At 39.9% G+C, this 17,798-nt stretch overlaps 1 protein-coding gene across 9 annotated transcripts in view; it reads left to right on the forward strand.

Moving 5' to 3' along the window:
* The window catches only part of LOC103186096 (prune homolog 2 with BCH domain), a 192,958-nt gene that overhangs the window by 171,078 nt on the left and 4,082 nt on the right, over window positions 1-17,798 (forward strand). For 7 of the 9 annotated variants that reach the window (XM_042333668.1, XM_042333664.1, XM_042333669.1 and 4 more), the window contains 3 exons: window positions 4,943-4,978; window positions 11,718-11,756; window positions 16,193-16,240. In XM_042333668.1, coding sequence (XP_042189602.1) covers window positions 4,943-4,978; window positions 11,718-11,756; window positions 16,193-16,240 — 123 coding nt within the window. The remainder of the gene's footprint in view (window positions 1-4,942; window positions 4,979-11,717; window positions 11,757-16,192; window positions 16,241-17,798) is intronic. The other 2 variants (XM_042333673.1, XM_042333676.1) reach the window with 2 other exon arrangements.

The following is a 17,798-nucleotide window of genomic DNA, read 5'->3' on the forward strand; positions in this document are numbered from 1 at the left end:
AACACACAGTCACTGCGCTTTACAGTAAATCTTGTGAAGTGCTTTGGAACATCCTTCCGATATGAACATCCTTCCTATACCAAATGTAAAATTATTATTATTTTCCACCCTCCAGTTTGATGTCATCTGTGAATTTGAATCCATCTTTCAATCCAATCTACTGCCTCTTCCATGACTCCATGTGTCCTGATCATGTTCTCCATGAGCCTTTTAAGTGGCATTATAGCAAAGGCCTTCTAAATATGTTTATACACCACATTCACTGCATTTTCCTTATCTACTTATCTGTTACTGCTTCAGAAATACACAATAATTTGGTCATGCATGACATTCCTTTCATAAATCCACACTTTTTTAGTTTTTATCATATTATCCATCTCAAGATGTTTAGTTATTTCATCCTTTATTATAAATTTTAATATCTTGCCCACAATAGACTTGTGGGCAAGATACTCCCCTCCCCCCCCACCACCCCCCCACCCCACAGGCAAACTTGACTCCTTTTCCAGCTATATTGCTCCATACATACTCAGAATGATAATTTTATAATAACTCATTTTATTTCTTCAGGGGCAATGGTGGTTGCAATTACTGTTCCTGATGCAGGATTCCAGTCTATTGGAACCTTCTAAGTGTTCGGATTCTTTATAATATTATTACTATTATATTTGTCAGTACTTCACAAACATTTCTGTGTCTCTAAATACTAATCTTTTTCCTGTCTCTCTATGTACTACCTACCCTGACAGTTGATCTGTCCTGGGAGTTTTATTGGTTTTCAGTCTCTTGAGCCTATCTGGAAACACATATTGCCTGCAAGATCTGTTGATCAGAGTATTGTCCTTGGTTGTAGAGGAGTTTAGGGTTTTAAGAGAAAATGGCAAGAGAACTATGGAATAATTGCAACAACTAAAATGATTAAGAAAATAAATTGCAATTAATTTTAATGGCTTCAGTGCTGAGTTGTAAACACTTTGGTAATAACGTCAGCACAGTTAACAGCAGCACACATAAACAATCAATATTGTGTATTTTCCATTCAAAATAATGCTATTGATCTTTGCCTCATGGTATAAATTTCATTGAAACAATTTCCTCCTAGCATCTATGTCCTGAACATCCTGGTATCTTTTTGCATTTTTATTACAGGCTTGCTTTTGGGGGGAAAAAATTCTTGTTCACATCTAATGCCTGCTTTACATTACAGCGTTGCTCTAGGCCTGGCTTCAACAATAGCGCTATAATGTACAGCAGATATTGAAAATGCAGTGCTGTAATATACAATGGCATTTTAAAGAAAATTCAAGAGACATTTGATAAAGTTCTTCAGAGCTTTAAAGTCTTACGATTTAAAATTGAGCAAAATTATGGAAAATTCTTAAATCCAGCCTTTAAAAAAAACAATTGAGAAAAAACAGTTTCCACACTGACTGAATTTTTAGGGTCTGCAATTTCATCCAGTCTTAGCTCACTTTGTCCTAGAATTTAAGGTGATACAAAATTGCAGAATTTTAAAATTCAGTCTTCATTGGGAAAGCCATTCTATTTTCCAACTTTTTGTGCCTAACCATTCATCAGAACAGCTTCCTTCTCTGCTGAAGCTTTAGGCTGGGTTTATATGATGGTTCCATTGGCACCAATATTTCTGGCTCCATGAGCAGACTCAAAGTACATAGAAATATTCAAAATAGTCCCACTTTGAGACTGTGCCAGTGGAACTAGATAATAATAATAATAATCCTTGCATTTGATATAGAGCCTGTTCACGTTGTCAAGATGTCTCAAAGTACTTCACAGGATATACTGTAAAGTGGATTGGCTTTGTATCTTTTGGGAGAAATACTGCAGCGAGTTGCTCACAGTAATGTCTCACAAATAGCCATGGAGTGAGTGACCAATTTTGTTTGGGGGATTTCTTGGCCAGAACACTGGGAGAAACTCACTTCTCTTTTCAAGTCATGCCATGGAATCTTTATCAACCACCTGAACAGATAGGTGTAGCCTCAGTTTAACATCTCATCTGAAGGACTGCACCTCCAACAATGCAACATCCCTCTTGCACCACATTGGAGTGTCAGCTTACCTCAGACTATGTGGTTCCAATTAATTGTGGGCTCATGCATTAATATTTAGACTGATGGCAGGTCTAGATGGGCCAACAGATCTGAGTGTTTACATCTCACTTGTTGTGACCCTGAAACAATTATATAGCAGAAGTAAAGCTGCTGAAGCATAATATCAATCCAAAACTACTAAAATAATATTAAAAACACAAATCAGAAATGTTCAATTGAAATCTCCAAGTTTAGGGGGCATATATATGTTGAACTCTGTCTAGTTTGAATACTCTTAAGCATTGTGACGAGTTTCTGCATGTGTCAGACACCCAGTTAACCAAAACCATCCCATCTTAGGAGTCTTGTAGCTCAGTGGTTGGAGCACTCACCTCGCAAATGAGAGACCTGGGTTCAATTCCAAGCAGGGCGAAACCTTGGGCAAGTTTCCTTATGCCACACTCCTGATAATATTCCCTCAAGAAAAAAAAACAATATTAATTTGGTCACTCAGTCCATGACTGTTTGTGAGACACTGCTGTGCACAATTGACTGTCGCGTTTCGCCCACAAAATATACAGTCAATACAATTTACAGTATATTCTGTGAAGCGCTTTGAGACATCTATAAGATGTGAAAAGGATTATTATTACGATTCTATTCTTGTTTGCCCTTTTTTTCTTCTATTTTCTCCTTGTTTATTACCACTCTACTTTTACTTCAAAACAACAGCTTGCATTTGAATAGGACTCTTCGCATAGAGTACAAGTACGGTGCCAAACATTTTACTTTTACTTATTTCGACCTTTTTCTCACCTAGCTTTCTCTCTCTTTAAATATCATTTGTTTTTTCTTGTTTTCTTTGCAGTTTGAAATCTGTTACCTTTCTTCTGACTTTCTGCTCTGACCAAGTATTGAGCAGACGTGTTTTACTGCCATAAAATCAGTTTTGAAGACTCTTTGCAGCCAACAAAAGGTCCATACTCTTAAGATTGCCATTAACATCATAGATTCAGCTCATGGAACTAAGTGGTATCCAAATTTTAATCTTAGGACCTCCTTCCCTACTTCCACTAAGTGCCCTTGACAAACTCTGGCAGCCAGAATTGGTGTAATTTAATTAATAAATATGTTATGAATGCAAAAGTTATATAACACAATTACTGAGTGCATTTCAGGACAACTTAACGTATCAATTGGCAACCTTAAAGGAATCAATGAATAATAAATGCATGAATAAATAAATAAATGATTGAATCGCTGGCTGAATAGATCAATTAATAATCAGTTCACAATAATTGTCTGGTTGAATAGAAGAATAAATTCATGAACAACTCCCCTGAGTATTCAATCAGTTTCCTGACTGGAATAAATTAATAGATAAGTATTTAACAAACATGCAAGGACACTTGATTCACTAAGTGGAGCAGGGAAATCGATTCAATAAAAAAATGAGTTCTTTAAAATAACGAAACAGTTGCTTAACTTAATCAATTAAATATTTATTTTACTGAGTGGAATAATTTAAACACCTGATTGTTTTAAACCGGTGATTATCAGAATTGGCTATCTGAATATAATTCTTCTTTCTTATTGGGACCTCTGACTACTACATCTGTCTTTGGCCTTTGATCCTGGCTAATTGCTGCAGCTCACTGGTATCCTGGTCACAGTCTCTCCTAATCCAAGTCCAGGAACATCTAGTCAGGCAGCTTTTCCCAGCCTGTTGCTTTCCTACCTGTGGTGCTGTATGTGGGCAGTTGTAATACAACTGAGTTCCCTTGTGAACCTCGGATCGGCCAGTAAAGATTAATGTTCCAAAGGTCGGTGCTAAGTGGGGATACTCCATTTCTCCTGATCCCATAAATCCTAACAGCTAACTACAATTATAACTTCGTGGAATCATAGAATGTTCCAGTCCATTTGGCTCATTAAATCTGTACCGCACACGACTCGCCTGATCTGATTTCTGCTCGATTCCCACACCCTGTAAAATTGCTCTTTTTCCAACATCTATCAAATTTGTTTCCAAAATAATTCACAAACTCTGTTTCAATAACAATCTGTGACTAAGAATTCCACATTTCAGTCACCCTCTCTGAAATGTTTTTTTCTAACCTCTTTAAGTAGTGGTAGATAAATGACACTGAGAGATTTAATAAATTTGACCAAAGGCGTGGTTGAGGAGAGATGTTTTTGGACGTTTTCAAATGTAGGGTGAGAGGTAATAAAGCAAAATGGTTTTGAAAACTGATTCTGTTGAACAACTGAAACTTTTCCTGTCATAAAGATTTAGTAGACAACAACTCTGTTTCGCCCATACAATATACAGCCAATTCACTTCACAGTATATTCTGTGAAGCACTTTGAGACGTCCCGAAGATGTGATAAGGCGCTATATCAAATGCAAGGATTATTATAATTAATAATATCCCAAATAAAATTGGTCATTTGTTTTATGGGACGTTGTGTGCAATTGTGGTGCTGTTTTTGCCTACAAATACACAGTCATTCCATTTCACAGTAAATCCTGTGAAGCGCTTTGAGACATCTTTCCAACTTGATAAGGCACTGTACCAAATACAAGAATTATTATTAATGATGATTTTACTGATATGCTTGCTCTCCAGCACTAATAGTACAGACACACTTGCATCCGAACACTGTTAATACAGAATAGTGGATGTCTCCTAATCTAGTGAAACATTCTGCAACTACTTAATGTGTAAGACTACAGAATCTGTGTTTAAGCAGGTAGCTACTGTAGGTTTTGTAAATAGGTTTATTCACTGCCAAGGATGTCTGAAAGGTGATTTCACCTGACTGACTATCTTTTGTGACTGAGTTTTGCTGATTCCTAACTGCTTTAATAACTTGTTTCCTACAAGGTATGAAGAGAGAAAGTGTCTAAAAAGAAACACAAGGTAAATAACGGTATTTCAAACCATGTTGCTGGTCTTTCCTCTACAGATAACTAACCCTTTCGCTGACCTTAATAGTAACCACAGGAACTATATTTGCTTTTATTGGCTGTTTTTTCCCTTTGTTGATTCAGGGCTGTTGAGGTCAACCTTTTTAATCTAGCATTAAATCGCGGCACGTTATCGTTTTCTAACCGAGAAAGAATGTCCTTTGCTTTTGCCAGGTTACATCATGCTGAAAATTAACAATGTATGAAAAGGCCGCAGTGCTTTTCAGCTTTCTATAACAAGCATGCGGTTCCTGAAAAATTGCCTTGCTTAGTGCTGTTCTTAAGACATTTGTTTTTTCTGCACACAGAATATTGGGGGTCCATTTTGCTACCTTCGTTCTGCTTTATGGAGGCATCATTGCAGTTAAATGAATTTATAAAGCAGTGCATTAAATTCCTGGCAGGTTTTTATGGTGCAGAAGTGGTACCGGTGTCCAGTAATTCTCCGAATTAAAGGAGCAGAGAGCCCAATGGATTGAGTTGTGAATGGAGTAAGGTGGGAACACAGTGAATCTTTAGTGAAGGAATTTGGTGAGAGCGGGGATTCAGTACAGAGGATGAAGGAGGTGCTTATACAACAACAACAACTTGGATTTATATAGCCCCCTCCATGCCGGACAGCGTCTCAGAGCGCTTTACAGTAACGGATCCCGAGCCAGGGGAAGGGGGAGGAAGGTGACCAAAGGAGTGGTTGAAGAGAAAGGTCTTCAGCAGGGATCTGAAAATAGGAAGAGGGGGAGTGAGATGAAGGGAGTGAGGAAGGGAATTCCAGAGCCTCGGGGCATAATGGCTGAAGGCACGGCCGCCGAGGGTGGAGCGGAGGATTCGGGGGACGAGGAGGAGGCCAGACCCGGAGGAACAGAGGCAATGGGTACTGTTTTGAGGAGAGAGGAGGTCAGAGAGGTAGGGGGGTGCAGAGGAGTGGAGGGATTTGAATACACGGTGAGGATCTTGAAGTCGATCCTCTCTGGGATAGGCAGCCAGTGCAGTCTGGCAAGGCTTATATAAAAATAAGCAGAAAAATAGAAATAGGAATCAATAGGAATTAATAAGAAGCAGCTGAGAAAACTTAGCCAGCTCTGTTTAAAGTAAACTTCAATGAAAATGGAATACTTTATGCAGAAGTTGTGAGATGTTTGCCTTCCGGGCCCAGGTTGTGGAGGGATTCATTTGTAACAACTGCAAACTGGTCGATGCACTCAAGGTTGAAGTGGTCAGTCTTTGATGAGTGGCCAGTAGCTCACTAAGTATTAGGGAGGATGGGATTTTTATAAATGAGGTATTAGAGGAGACCACACAGAGTAAGGGGGCAGAATAGGAGAGGAGTCCCTGTAACCTAGAAGAGGTGGGGGGTTCTCTGTTAGAAAATGCTCCGGAAGTTGTGATCAGGCATTAAGGCAGGAAAAGGCATCTCTGGTGCTCTCAAACAGTTTCTCTCCTCTGGAGAGAGATGATGTGGAAACCCAAGGGCTGGCTGAGACGGGCAAGGTTATGCCATATCCCAAGAGCATCCAGCAGCCTATCAGAGAAGGAAGGGAAAAGAGAAAGAAAATCAGACAAGTCATGTTGTTAGGGAATTCGATTATTCGGACACAATTCTGTGCAAACCAAACCCAGAAAATCAAATGGTAAGTTGCCTCCTATGTGCACCGGTTGAGGATCTGACGTCCCAGGTTGACAAAATGCTCGAGGGAGCAGGTGAGGAACCAATTGCGGTTGTTCATGTGGGAAGAAATTACGTAGATATAAGTAGACCAGAAATCGTACATGCTAAATTCAAGGCAATAGGAAGGAAGCTTATGGGAAAGACCTCAAATGCAGTTTTTTCGGAAGTACTCCCCATACCACGTGCTAGTGAGGAGAGACAGAGGGTAATATGGAAGACCAATGCATGGCTAAGACATTGTTGTAGGGAATCAGGTTTTAGGTTCATCAGATAGTGATGCATTTTTGGAATAGGGTGCACCTCTACAGAGCAGATGGTCTCCATCTGAACAAAAGGTGGGTGGAGGTGTTGGCAGGCAGGATAGATAGTATGGTAAGGAAGTGTTTAAACTAGATACAGAGTGTGGTAGGTGTAACTGATTAGGCACCCAAACTGATTAGGGGAAACCTTGAAGTATACCAGTGGAAACATACACCAAAATATAATATTGGTGGGAGATAAGGAAAATAATTATGTTAATAACATACAATAGAGTTGTGCTTGCATTAATGCCAACAAGATGTGTGACCTGGAAGGTCTTGCAAGGGGCGACAGATTGGATATCAATAGCATCACAGAGTCATGGTGGAATGATTCCAATCAATGGGATACAAGTCTGGAAGGATTCACACTGTTTAGGAGGGACTGTATCAGGAGAAGAGGAGCTGTTGTGGCAGTATATATGAACTGCAGTATTGAGGCACAAATGAGAGTATATAAAAAAAGGAAGGGCAGCCACAAAATCAGTTTGGGTAGAATTAATAAATGGCAACAGAGGTAAACTATTATTGGAAGTTTGCTATAGACCACCAGGCCAAGGTGATAACTTTGATTTGTAATTGTGGGATGAGGTAAGGAAGGCGACTAGCAAGGGTTCAACCATAGTAGTTGGATATTTTAACTTATCACAAATTGATTGGGATAAAAATGTGTTTACTGGTAAGATACGGAAGGATTTTTAGAGTTAAAGGAGGAGTTTTTTATAACTCAATTTATAAAGGAGCCAACAAGAGGCAATAAAATTTTGGATTTGGTTATGAGTAACAGGGATGATCAAATCTCCAACACAAAGGTGAGTGTGGGTTTAAGCAACAATGGTCATACTGTTATCACATTTATTACATGGATTAGTGAGGTTATAAAAACAGAAACAAAATTTTAAGAAGATCAATTTTATGTGATTGAGACGTCTTGTCAGAGTGGGCCTGGCAGGCTTAAACATGACTAAGGGAGCAGAGGAACTATGGAGTTCATTCAGTGGGTGAATTTGGAATGCACTGGACCAATGCGTACCCATGCAAAGCAAAGGTACCAAGCTTAAGGGTATTCCTGCCTGGTTGGAAGGGGCCACAAAACAACTTATAAAAGAGGAAAAAAAGGCATTTAACGCCTTGAAAGGAAATGGCATAGAGGAAAGACAGACTCATTACCAGAAGGCATGCCAGGATTGTGACAAAGGTATCAGAATGCCAAAGAAAACTTTTGAAATGAACATGGCAAGAGACGTGAAGGCTAACAATAAAACGTTTTTCAGAGATTAAGGGAAAAGAAAAAACGAATGATGGAATAGGGCCATTGAAGGTGGGATCAGGTGAGGATATGGCAAATGATGCTACACCAGCTGCCGAAGTACTAAATCCGTTTTTTGCCTCAGTTTTTAGAAAAGAGGAGATGTGAAATGTATTGGATCTGGAAAGAGAATTCAGTGATGTTGCAGAGGCAAGTTGTGACACTATACATATCACTACCAGGATGGTTGCTGAACAACTTTGTAAACTTAAGGCAAACAAATCCAGATGTTACTCCATTTTTTTTAAAAAAAAGGTAGCCAAAGTTTCCCAGGAAACTACAGACCAGTGAGTTTGACATCCATTGTGAGTAAAGTTAGGGAGACTCTTATTAAAAAAATAAGATCATGGAGCATCTGGATAATAATGAAATAATAAAAGATAGCCAATATAGGTTTACGAAGGGGAAATCCTGCCAAACTAATTTACTGTTTTTCTTTGATTGTATGACAAAGGAGCCTGATAAGGGTAAGGCAGTGGATGTTGTAAGGCCTTTGATACAGTTCTTCATGAAAGGCTGGTATGGAAAATAAAGAAAGTGGGAATCAGAGGAATTATCTTGCAATGGATACGTAATTGGCTGACCGATAAAACCCAGAAGGTGGTGGTATATGGAATGTCATCCGGCTGGTAAAATGCCACAGGGTTCTGCTTTGGGACCTCTGTGATTGTATTTTATAAAGATAATAAAGGCTCTGAAGGATAGAAACCCAAAATCTGGGAGTAGAGACATGAAGGGCACAATGTGAAATCTATACAACAACAACAACAACAAGATTCCATTTATAAAGCGCCTTTCACGTCAGGAGGACGTCCCAAGGCGCTGCACAGTTGGGTCAAAATACAAAATATTTTGAGCTTATGGAATTCCTACTGATGACGAGACACAAAAAGTATTTGAAATGAAGTGTTGAAAACATGACTTGCAAGGCTGTTTAATGAAACAGGAGGTCGTGACAATTTGAACATTATGAAGCTACAGTCGTCTGCCAGATAGTGTATATTTTGCTCATAAAACATACAACTTTATTTGGCTAGATTGCTCCTAAAAATAATGTGCTCCATATATTTCTATCTGATGCATCATCCAGTGGTGATAATTCATCTAGTTGCTTGAAGGCACTGGACAAGAATTGTTTTGAGTTAAATCATGAAGATATTGCACCCAGTTACAGCAAGCAATTCATGCTTCTTGAGATTTTTGCATATATCAAGTCTACTAAGTACCTATGGTTCTGAAAAGAAACACCAATTAGAAAAACGACACCCAACAACAATAACAACTTGGATTTATAAAGCGCCCTCCACGCTGGACGGCGTCTCAGAGCACTTCACAGTAATAGATCCCAAGGCTGAGCCAGGGGGAGGGGGAGGAAGGTGACCAAAGGCGCGGTCAAAAAGAAAAGTCTTCAGCAGGGACCTGGAAATAGGAAGAGAGGGGGCGAGGTGAAGGGAATGAGGAAGGGAATTCCAGAGCTTCGGGGCATAGTGGCTGAAGGCACGGCCGCTGAGGGTGGAACAGAGGAATCGGGGAACAAGGAGGAGGCCAGACCCGGAGGAATGAAGGCAACGGGTGCAGTTTTGAGGAGAGAGGAGGTCAGAGAGGTAGGAGGGTGCAGAGGAATAGAGGGATTTGAATGCAAGAGTGAGGATCTTGAAGTCTATCCTCTCTGGGATAGGCAGCCAGTGCAGTCTGGCACGGACTGAGGTGATCGGGGAGCGGAGTTTGGTGCGGTGAGAATGCGGGCGGCAGAGTTTTGAATGATCTGGATTTTATGGATGGTAGTGGATGGGAGACCAGCGATGAGGGCGTTAGTATAGTCCAGCCGAGAGGTGACAAAGACACCAGGGTTTCAGCGGCTTTCGGAGAGAGGTATTGGCAGAGACGGGCAATGGTTAAGCTGAAGTCCACTCTTCCACCATATTCCTCTTGTCTACGGCACTTGGCTGCATAATATCTGCACTTATATGGTCCAAAATTTCTCATGTACATTGGTCAAGATGATTGTCTCAAAATCTACAATCTTGTAGAATTTTGGGAAGTAGATTCAAATTGTCTCTCTTAATTTGGAAGCGAAATATTTGGAGTTCTTTTCAGTACTGAGATAAATGGGCCTCCAAATTAAGACTGAATTTAAGGTTTTTTCAAATTACCACAAGATCTTCAATGGACAGTGGTTCTAAGAACGTGAGAAGTTTTGATCCACTTGAGTGTTCACAACTGCTGTGCTGCACTTTAAAAATAGGTCATGTTATGATAAATCTGTGCTCAAAGGGTGATGATAATGCAGAACTAGTAGATAATAATCGAGGATATCGATTATACAAGGTAGCTAAAAAGAGAAGATATGTTGCATTTTACTAATCAAAAGCACTCAGACCGACTTCCACAATGCTGCAACATTTCCAGCAGAGTAACAATAGGCAGCTGGAATATACCTGAAGGGACCTTGGTATGCATACGGCATCTGGATCCAGCAACCAACTATATGAAGTTCGTAGATTCATGACGAATGCCACTTCTATGTAGAACTCTTGTCATGTTGGAAGAAGTACCCTTTGAGAAAAATGTTAGCCAGATTTGTTTGGCTGAAGGTCTATTTTGGTGCTGTAACTTCAAAGATTCTCAGAGGTTCACCAGTTGCAATGTACAAAGCACTGATTCTACTGTACTACACGTGTGGGTGTAATCCTTTCATTGCAGACTACGGTGGAACTGGTAATTCTGTGGACAGCACATATCCTAACATCAGACTGATTTTAAAAAATTATATATATTATGGAATTTGGAGTTACTATCACTGTCCCTGCTGTCCCTTTATTTACTCAGGATAGGTGTATTGAACTGTGCATTTGTAACTTTCAGAGTTATTTCTGTTCATGTACCATTCAGTATTTCTGATGCAACATATTTGCTCTTTCAACATGGCATTGCATTGCTTCCTGCTCTCATTGGTTTATTGGAGAAACCACAGCCTGTGTTGAGCAACATTTGTATTAGCCAGTCCATTACTGATGAAATCCTGTTAACACTGTTGTTACTGAGTGTGGATCATACCTGAATTTCTATTGGTTGACAGACCTTTGTTAAAGATAGCAACCCCAAACACCAGCATTAAACAGCCTTTAGTGGTTTATTTTGTAGCCTGTATATTTCCATTTTACATTTCTGCTCTTAACTCATGGTTTCCTTTCAGAGAGCAAAATAGACCCCCATTAGCTCAAATTGACAATTGAGGGTATCAAGAGCATCAGGTTATTTATGCTGGGACAATGTTAAAAAAATCTAGAAATCTATTAAATTTCATTATAGGCTAAGTAGCATGCCAACATAATGGCCTTGCTTTGCTATGAAATTTGTCTTGAATTTCTATTTTTTTAAAGAAATTATTATTGTTCACGTGTTTTTGCCTCTGCAGACTGGATGAAGAATTAAAGGAGTCATCCGACTCAGCAAAGTAAGCCAAATCATTAATCCAGCATGAGACTCTTGTCATCTCATAGATTTATCATTAAACCTGTTACATTCTGAATGTATTGCAAAACAATGCACTTTTTCAGTAAGAGACACTAAAAGTAGCATGTAGCTAGCCCGGTCATCCATTACATGCACAAATCACACTGGTTGAAAACAAACCAGTTGATTACTTTTCCCAATTACAATACCTTATCGAATCCATTGTTCTGCCATGTCCTTTGCTGTCAGTGAAATAAGAACATAAGAACATAAGAATTAGGAGCAGGAGTAGGCCATTCGGCCCTTCGTGCCTGCTCCACCATTCAATAAGATCATGGCTGAACTTCTCACCTAACTCTGATTACCTGCCCTATCCCCATATCCCCTAATCCCTCTATTTTTCAAGAATCTATCAGTCTCAGCCTTGAAAATGTTCAAGGACTGAGCATCTACAGCCTTCTGGGGTAGTGAATTCCATAAGTTCACTACCCTCTGAGTGAAGAAATGTTTCCTCAACTCTGTTCTAAGAGGCTGACCCTTAATTTTAAGACTGTGACCCCTGGTTCTAGATTCTCCTACCAGGGGAAACAGTCCCTCTGTGTCTACTTTATCCAGCCCTTTAAGAATCTTATAAGTTTCAATAAGATCCCCCCTAATTCTTCTGTACTCTAGAGAATACAGCCCTAGTTTATTCAGCCTATCCTCATAGGTCAGTCCCCTCATCCCAGGAACTAACCGAGTGAATCTACGCTGCACCCCCTCTAGGGCAAGTATCTCCTGTTTTAAATAAGGAGACCAAAACTGCACACAATACTCTAGGTGCGGTCTCACCAAAGCCCTATACAGTTGCAGCAAGACTTCCCTACTCTTATATTCTAAACCTTTCGAAATGAACGCTAACATGCCGTTCGCCTTTAAGTTGCTTGCTGCACCTGCAAACTAACTTTTTGGGACTGGTGTACAAGGACACCCAAATCCCTTTGAATACTAACACTATCTAACTTCTCCCCTTCCAGAAAATAATCTGTTCTTTTATTCTTGCTACCTAGGTGAATAATTTCACACTTGCTAACATTGAATTCCATCTGCCACCTACTTGCCCACTCCCCTAGCCTATCTATATCTTGTTGCAATCTTTTTGCATCATCCTGAGAGCTCACTCTGCTACCTAGTTTAGTATCATCCGCGAATTTAGACACATTACATTCAATGTCCTCGTCCAGATCATTGATGTAAATGGTAAATAGCTGAGGCCCAAGCACTGATCCTTGTGGCACTCCACTAGTTACATCCTGCCAATTCGAGAATGATCCGTTTATCACTACTCTCTGCTTTCTACCCGATAGCCACTCTTCTATCCATGTTAATATTTTCCCATTAATCCCGTGGGCCTTGATCTTGAGTAACAGCCTTTTGTGTGGCACCTTGTCAAATGCCTTCCTAAAATCCAAATATACCACATCTACTGGTTCCCCCTTATCCAACCTGCTGGATACATCCTCAAAAAATTCTAAAAGGTTAGTCAAGCATGACTTCCCTTTTGTAAAGCCATGTTGACTCTGCCTAATCTTTTTATGGTCTTCCAGGTATCCCATAACTACGTCTTTTATTAAGGACTCAAGAATTTTCCCTACAACTGACGTCAAACTAACTGGTCTATAGTTTTCCCTATTTTCTCTCCCACCCTTCTTAAATAGTGGAGTTACGTTTGCAATCTTCCAATCAATGGGAACTTTTCCAGTATCCACAGACTTTTGGAAGATTATAGACATGCCATCCACTATCTCAGTAGCCACCTCCTTTAAAACTCTCGGATGCAGGCCATCCGGTCCAGGGGATTTATCGGTTTTAAGACCCGACAATTTACCTAGAACCATCTCTTTACTAATGTTAATCTCCCTAAGTTGCTCGCTAACATTGTCTTCTTGGTCCTCTATTTTTGGTATGTTTCCAGTGTCTTCTACGGTGAAGACTGTAGAAAAATACTTGTTTAATGACTCTGCCATGTCTTTGTCCCCTATTATAATTCCTCCGGTCTCTGCCTGTAATGGACCCACATTCACCCTCGCTAGCCTTTTCCTCTTTATATATTTGTAAAAACTCTTGGAGTCTGTTTTTATGTTCTTTGCTAGTTTGCCCTCGTAATCTATTTTCTCCCTCTTGATCAATTTTTTGGTCCTCCTCTGTTGTTCCCTAAAGTTCTCCCAATCCTCGGGTTTACTACTCATCTTCGCTGTTTTATAGGCTTTTTCTTTTGATTTGATACTTTCCCTAACTGCTCTAGTTAGCCATGGCTGCACCACCTTTCCCATGGCATTCTTATTCCTCAAAGGAATATGTGCTCGTTGGGAATTTTGCACTATCTCCTTGAATGTCTGCCATTGCTGGTCTACCGTCAAATCTTTAAGTTTAGTCTCCCAGTTTATTCTGGCTAAATCCTCTCTCATACCAGCAAAGTTGGCTCGATTTAAATTGAAGACTTTTGCTTCAGACTTAACTACTTCCCTCTCTAACTTAACGCTAAATTCCATCATATTATGATCGCTTTGCCCTAGAGGAGCCTTAAGTTCCAGTTTGCTGATCAGCCCTGTTTCATTACACAAAACAAGGTCTAATATGGCTTGTTCCCTGGTCGGCTCCTCAGCATATTGATCTAGAAAATTATCTCTAATACATTCTATAAACTCCTCTTCTATGTTACCTTTCCCAATTTGGTTGTCCCAGTCTATGTGCAGGTTAAAATCACCCACAATTAGTGTCTTTCCTTTGCTACATGCTCCACTAATCTCTTGATTTATACCTTGAGCGATACTTTGACCACTGTTTGGGGGTCTATAAACTACTCCCACTATAGTTTTCTGCCCCTTGAAGTTACGTATCTCTACCCATACTGACTCTACATCTTGCTTTTCAGATTTAAAATCTTTCCTCTCTACTGTTTTTATCCCATCCTTTATTAGCAGGGCCACTCCCCCTCCTCGTTTACCACATCGCCTATCTTTCCTATATACCACGTAGCCGGGAATATTCAGTTCCCATCCCTGATCACCCTGTAACCATGTCTCGGTGATGGCTACTAGATCATACCGGTTTGTCTCTATTTGTGCAACTAATTCATCTATCTTGTTACGAATGCTTCGTGCATTCAGATATAGCGCCCTTAATTCTGACTTCCGGCTATTAACCCTATTCACCAGCACTCTATCACTGTACTTCCTTTCCCTGCTTGACACACTTTGCTCTTCTCCCTTGTTAATCTGCTCCCTTGCTTTTGTTGATCTCAAGTTTAACTGTGGTGGACTATACTTTACTATGTTTTTATCTCCCCCCCCACCCCCCCCTTAGTAGTTTAAAGCCCTTTCTACCTCCCTATTTATTCGCGTAGCCAGGACATTTGTCCCAGCCCTATTTAGGTGGAGCCCATTCCTTTGAAAAAGCTCCCATCTTCCCCAATACTCGTGCCAGTGGCCCATGAATTGGAATTCCTGCTCTCCGCACCACTCTTTTAGCCAGGCATTCAGATCTATTATCTTCTTTTGCCTGTACCAATTAGCTCCTGGCTCAGGTAACAGTCCCGATATCATCACTTTGGAAGTTCTATTCCTTAGTTTAATTCCGAATTCCCGGAACTCGCTCCTTAACTCGTCCCTACTTGTCCTACCAATGTCATTGGTCCCTATATGTACCATTACGATTGGACCCTCTCCCTCGTGCCTCAAATTTATCTCCAGCCCGGCGGTGACATCCTTCATGTGCCATTATTGTGCCATTATTGTTCTGCTTTTGCATTCAGCAGCACCCATTGTTAATTCCTATACTTCCAGGTTTAATTTTTAACCAGTATCTGGTGAAGCAGAAAATAATTGCTGCTCCCATGGGAGCAAACAATCACTTGCTAATGATAAAAATGACCTATTCTGAATTTTCTTGGTGAAGCTATTCTGCCAATTCCCCTGTGGTGGTGGCAGTGTGGGAGGAGAGGTACAGAACTAGTTTTAACTGTGTTTTATGTTCTTGTTTTAATTATCACATACTGCATTTCCTAAACATTTTTTTTGTCATCCTGATATTTAGAAAGCAACCTCTCACGTATTTATAGATGCAGAGTCTCACTTTTAATGGGATCCAACACAATTTCCCACAAAACAACAGCAAGCATTTATATAGCACCCCTCAAGCAGGATCGTGTCTCGTGGGGGTGGGGGGGGTTAAGGGGAAGTCGATGTCACCAAGTTGTAATATCTAGGCCTATCAAATGATTATTGCTTTGACCCCATTGTTTCCAATGCTTCTCTGCCATTATTTTTGATTCTTCATTATTCAAATGACACTTGTGTTTTTTCAATAGATCTTTATAATGGGAAATATACTTCAATAGCAAATCACAAGTACTCATTGTTTTTCTGTTCTTTTTTTCTTCTTTCTGCTTACCGACAGAGTTAGCAGCCTGCAAAGTGATCCAGAAGCACCTTCAAATGAACAAGAGTAAGAGCACATTGTAATTGGAATAAATGACCTGCAGGACCTTGTGGTCACTCTCTGTGATTGTGCAGTGGTGTGTTGTGTTCTGCTGTGTCTTTTGTTTGGGAAGAAGGATTTGGGGTTATGATACTCCCAACTTTTTAAAATTCAGGCTTTAGCCCTCTTTCATTCAGAAGAAGTCTAAATTTCCATTCTAAATATCAAGAAGTCAAATGCTTTGAGTAAATTATGCCTATATTGTGATTCAGTATAGCCCTGCAGATTGCAGCAGGAGCAGTGTTGCCATCATAGTAAGCAGAGATGATTATTCTTCAATAAATATTCTACCTTTTGGTAGTGGTATGTGTATATTCTACCTTTCACTAGAACCTATACCAAAGCAATCTAGCAAAATCTCTGAAAGCTATTTGATATTCTTCCTTATTTTGGACTGATCTGGCTGATCCCTCTTCCATTCAGAACTGAGGGATGTCAAACAATCTAAACACACAGCAGGTTAGTAACGAGAGCTAAGCATCAAAATATGCCAGCACAACTAACCTCATCTTCTAGATTTAGCATTTGATGCAATAAAATCTCTATTATTTGAAGCACTCACACAACCTAATTAAATAATGTGTGTGATATATATTAACTATGTATCCCTTACTGATCACTCCGGGACTCCGGCTCTGTCACAAGGCTTTTGGTTCAAGCCTCAGGTTGGAACTTTGAGCGCACATAGTTTAGATGTACACACCAATACACTGCTGAGGGGGACTTCTGGATTGTCAAAGCTTTGCATGAAACAGCAGTCCCATCTGTCTGTTCAAGTCGTTGTTGAAGATGCCACACTGTTCAAAACGTGAAGGGAGCATCTCCCAGGGTCCTGGAAACCTTCATGCAAATATACAATGGCAAATTTATCAACTAATGGGGATGCCTTCTCATTCCCAGCCCACCCCCCACCCCGAGACCAGAGCTTGATTTACTGAATTTTTGGAATGAAGATTTATTAATTGTCAAAATTTGTTTCTCAACAATCCTTAGTGTATGTTATTCCCCTTGTAAAACATACATGGCAGAAATTGTTCTTAATTCACTTTACACACTTTGATAAACCATTAGAGTTGGGGAAAGGAGTGCTGAGTGTTTGTAGGATTGGTCTGGGGTTCGATTGAGGATGGGGCCAAGTATGAATAGTCCATACCTAACATTGCTGTAAACAAGAACACTGCTATACATTTATGCTGCCACAATGTTAGGACTTGGTAAAGTTACATTTTGTGATTATTACAACCTGATACGTTTGGTTACCTGACAAGCCTGAGTTGCAGTTAGTTAAGTTGTACTACTTCTGCCCCCTCATCCTAATTGTGGAAATAAGGAAAATAAAGTACATTGCACAATGCAAAGATCGCTGCTTGTATTAATGTCAATGTTCACAAACAAAACACAGTATATCTTATGAAGTGCTCGATTTGAAAAGCACTCTACCAAATGTAAGGATTTATGGGATGTCCTCCTGACGTGAAAAGTGCTATACAAATATAATCTTGTTGTTATCATTTTTACCTCCACT

Source organism: Callorhinchus milii, unplaced genomic scaffold, assembly GCF_018977255.1.
Source record: "Callorhinchus milii isolate IMCB2004 unplaced genomic scaffold, IMCB_Cmil_1.0 Scaffold1, whole genome shotgun sequence".
NCBI lineage: Eukaryota > Metazoa > Chordata > Chondrichthyes > Chimaeriformes > Callorhinchidae > Callorhinchus > Callorhinchus milii.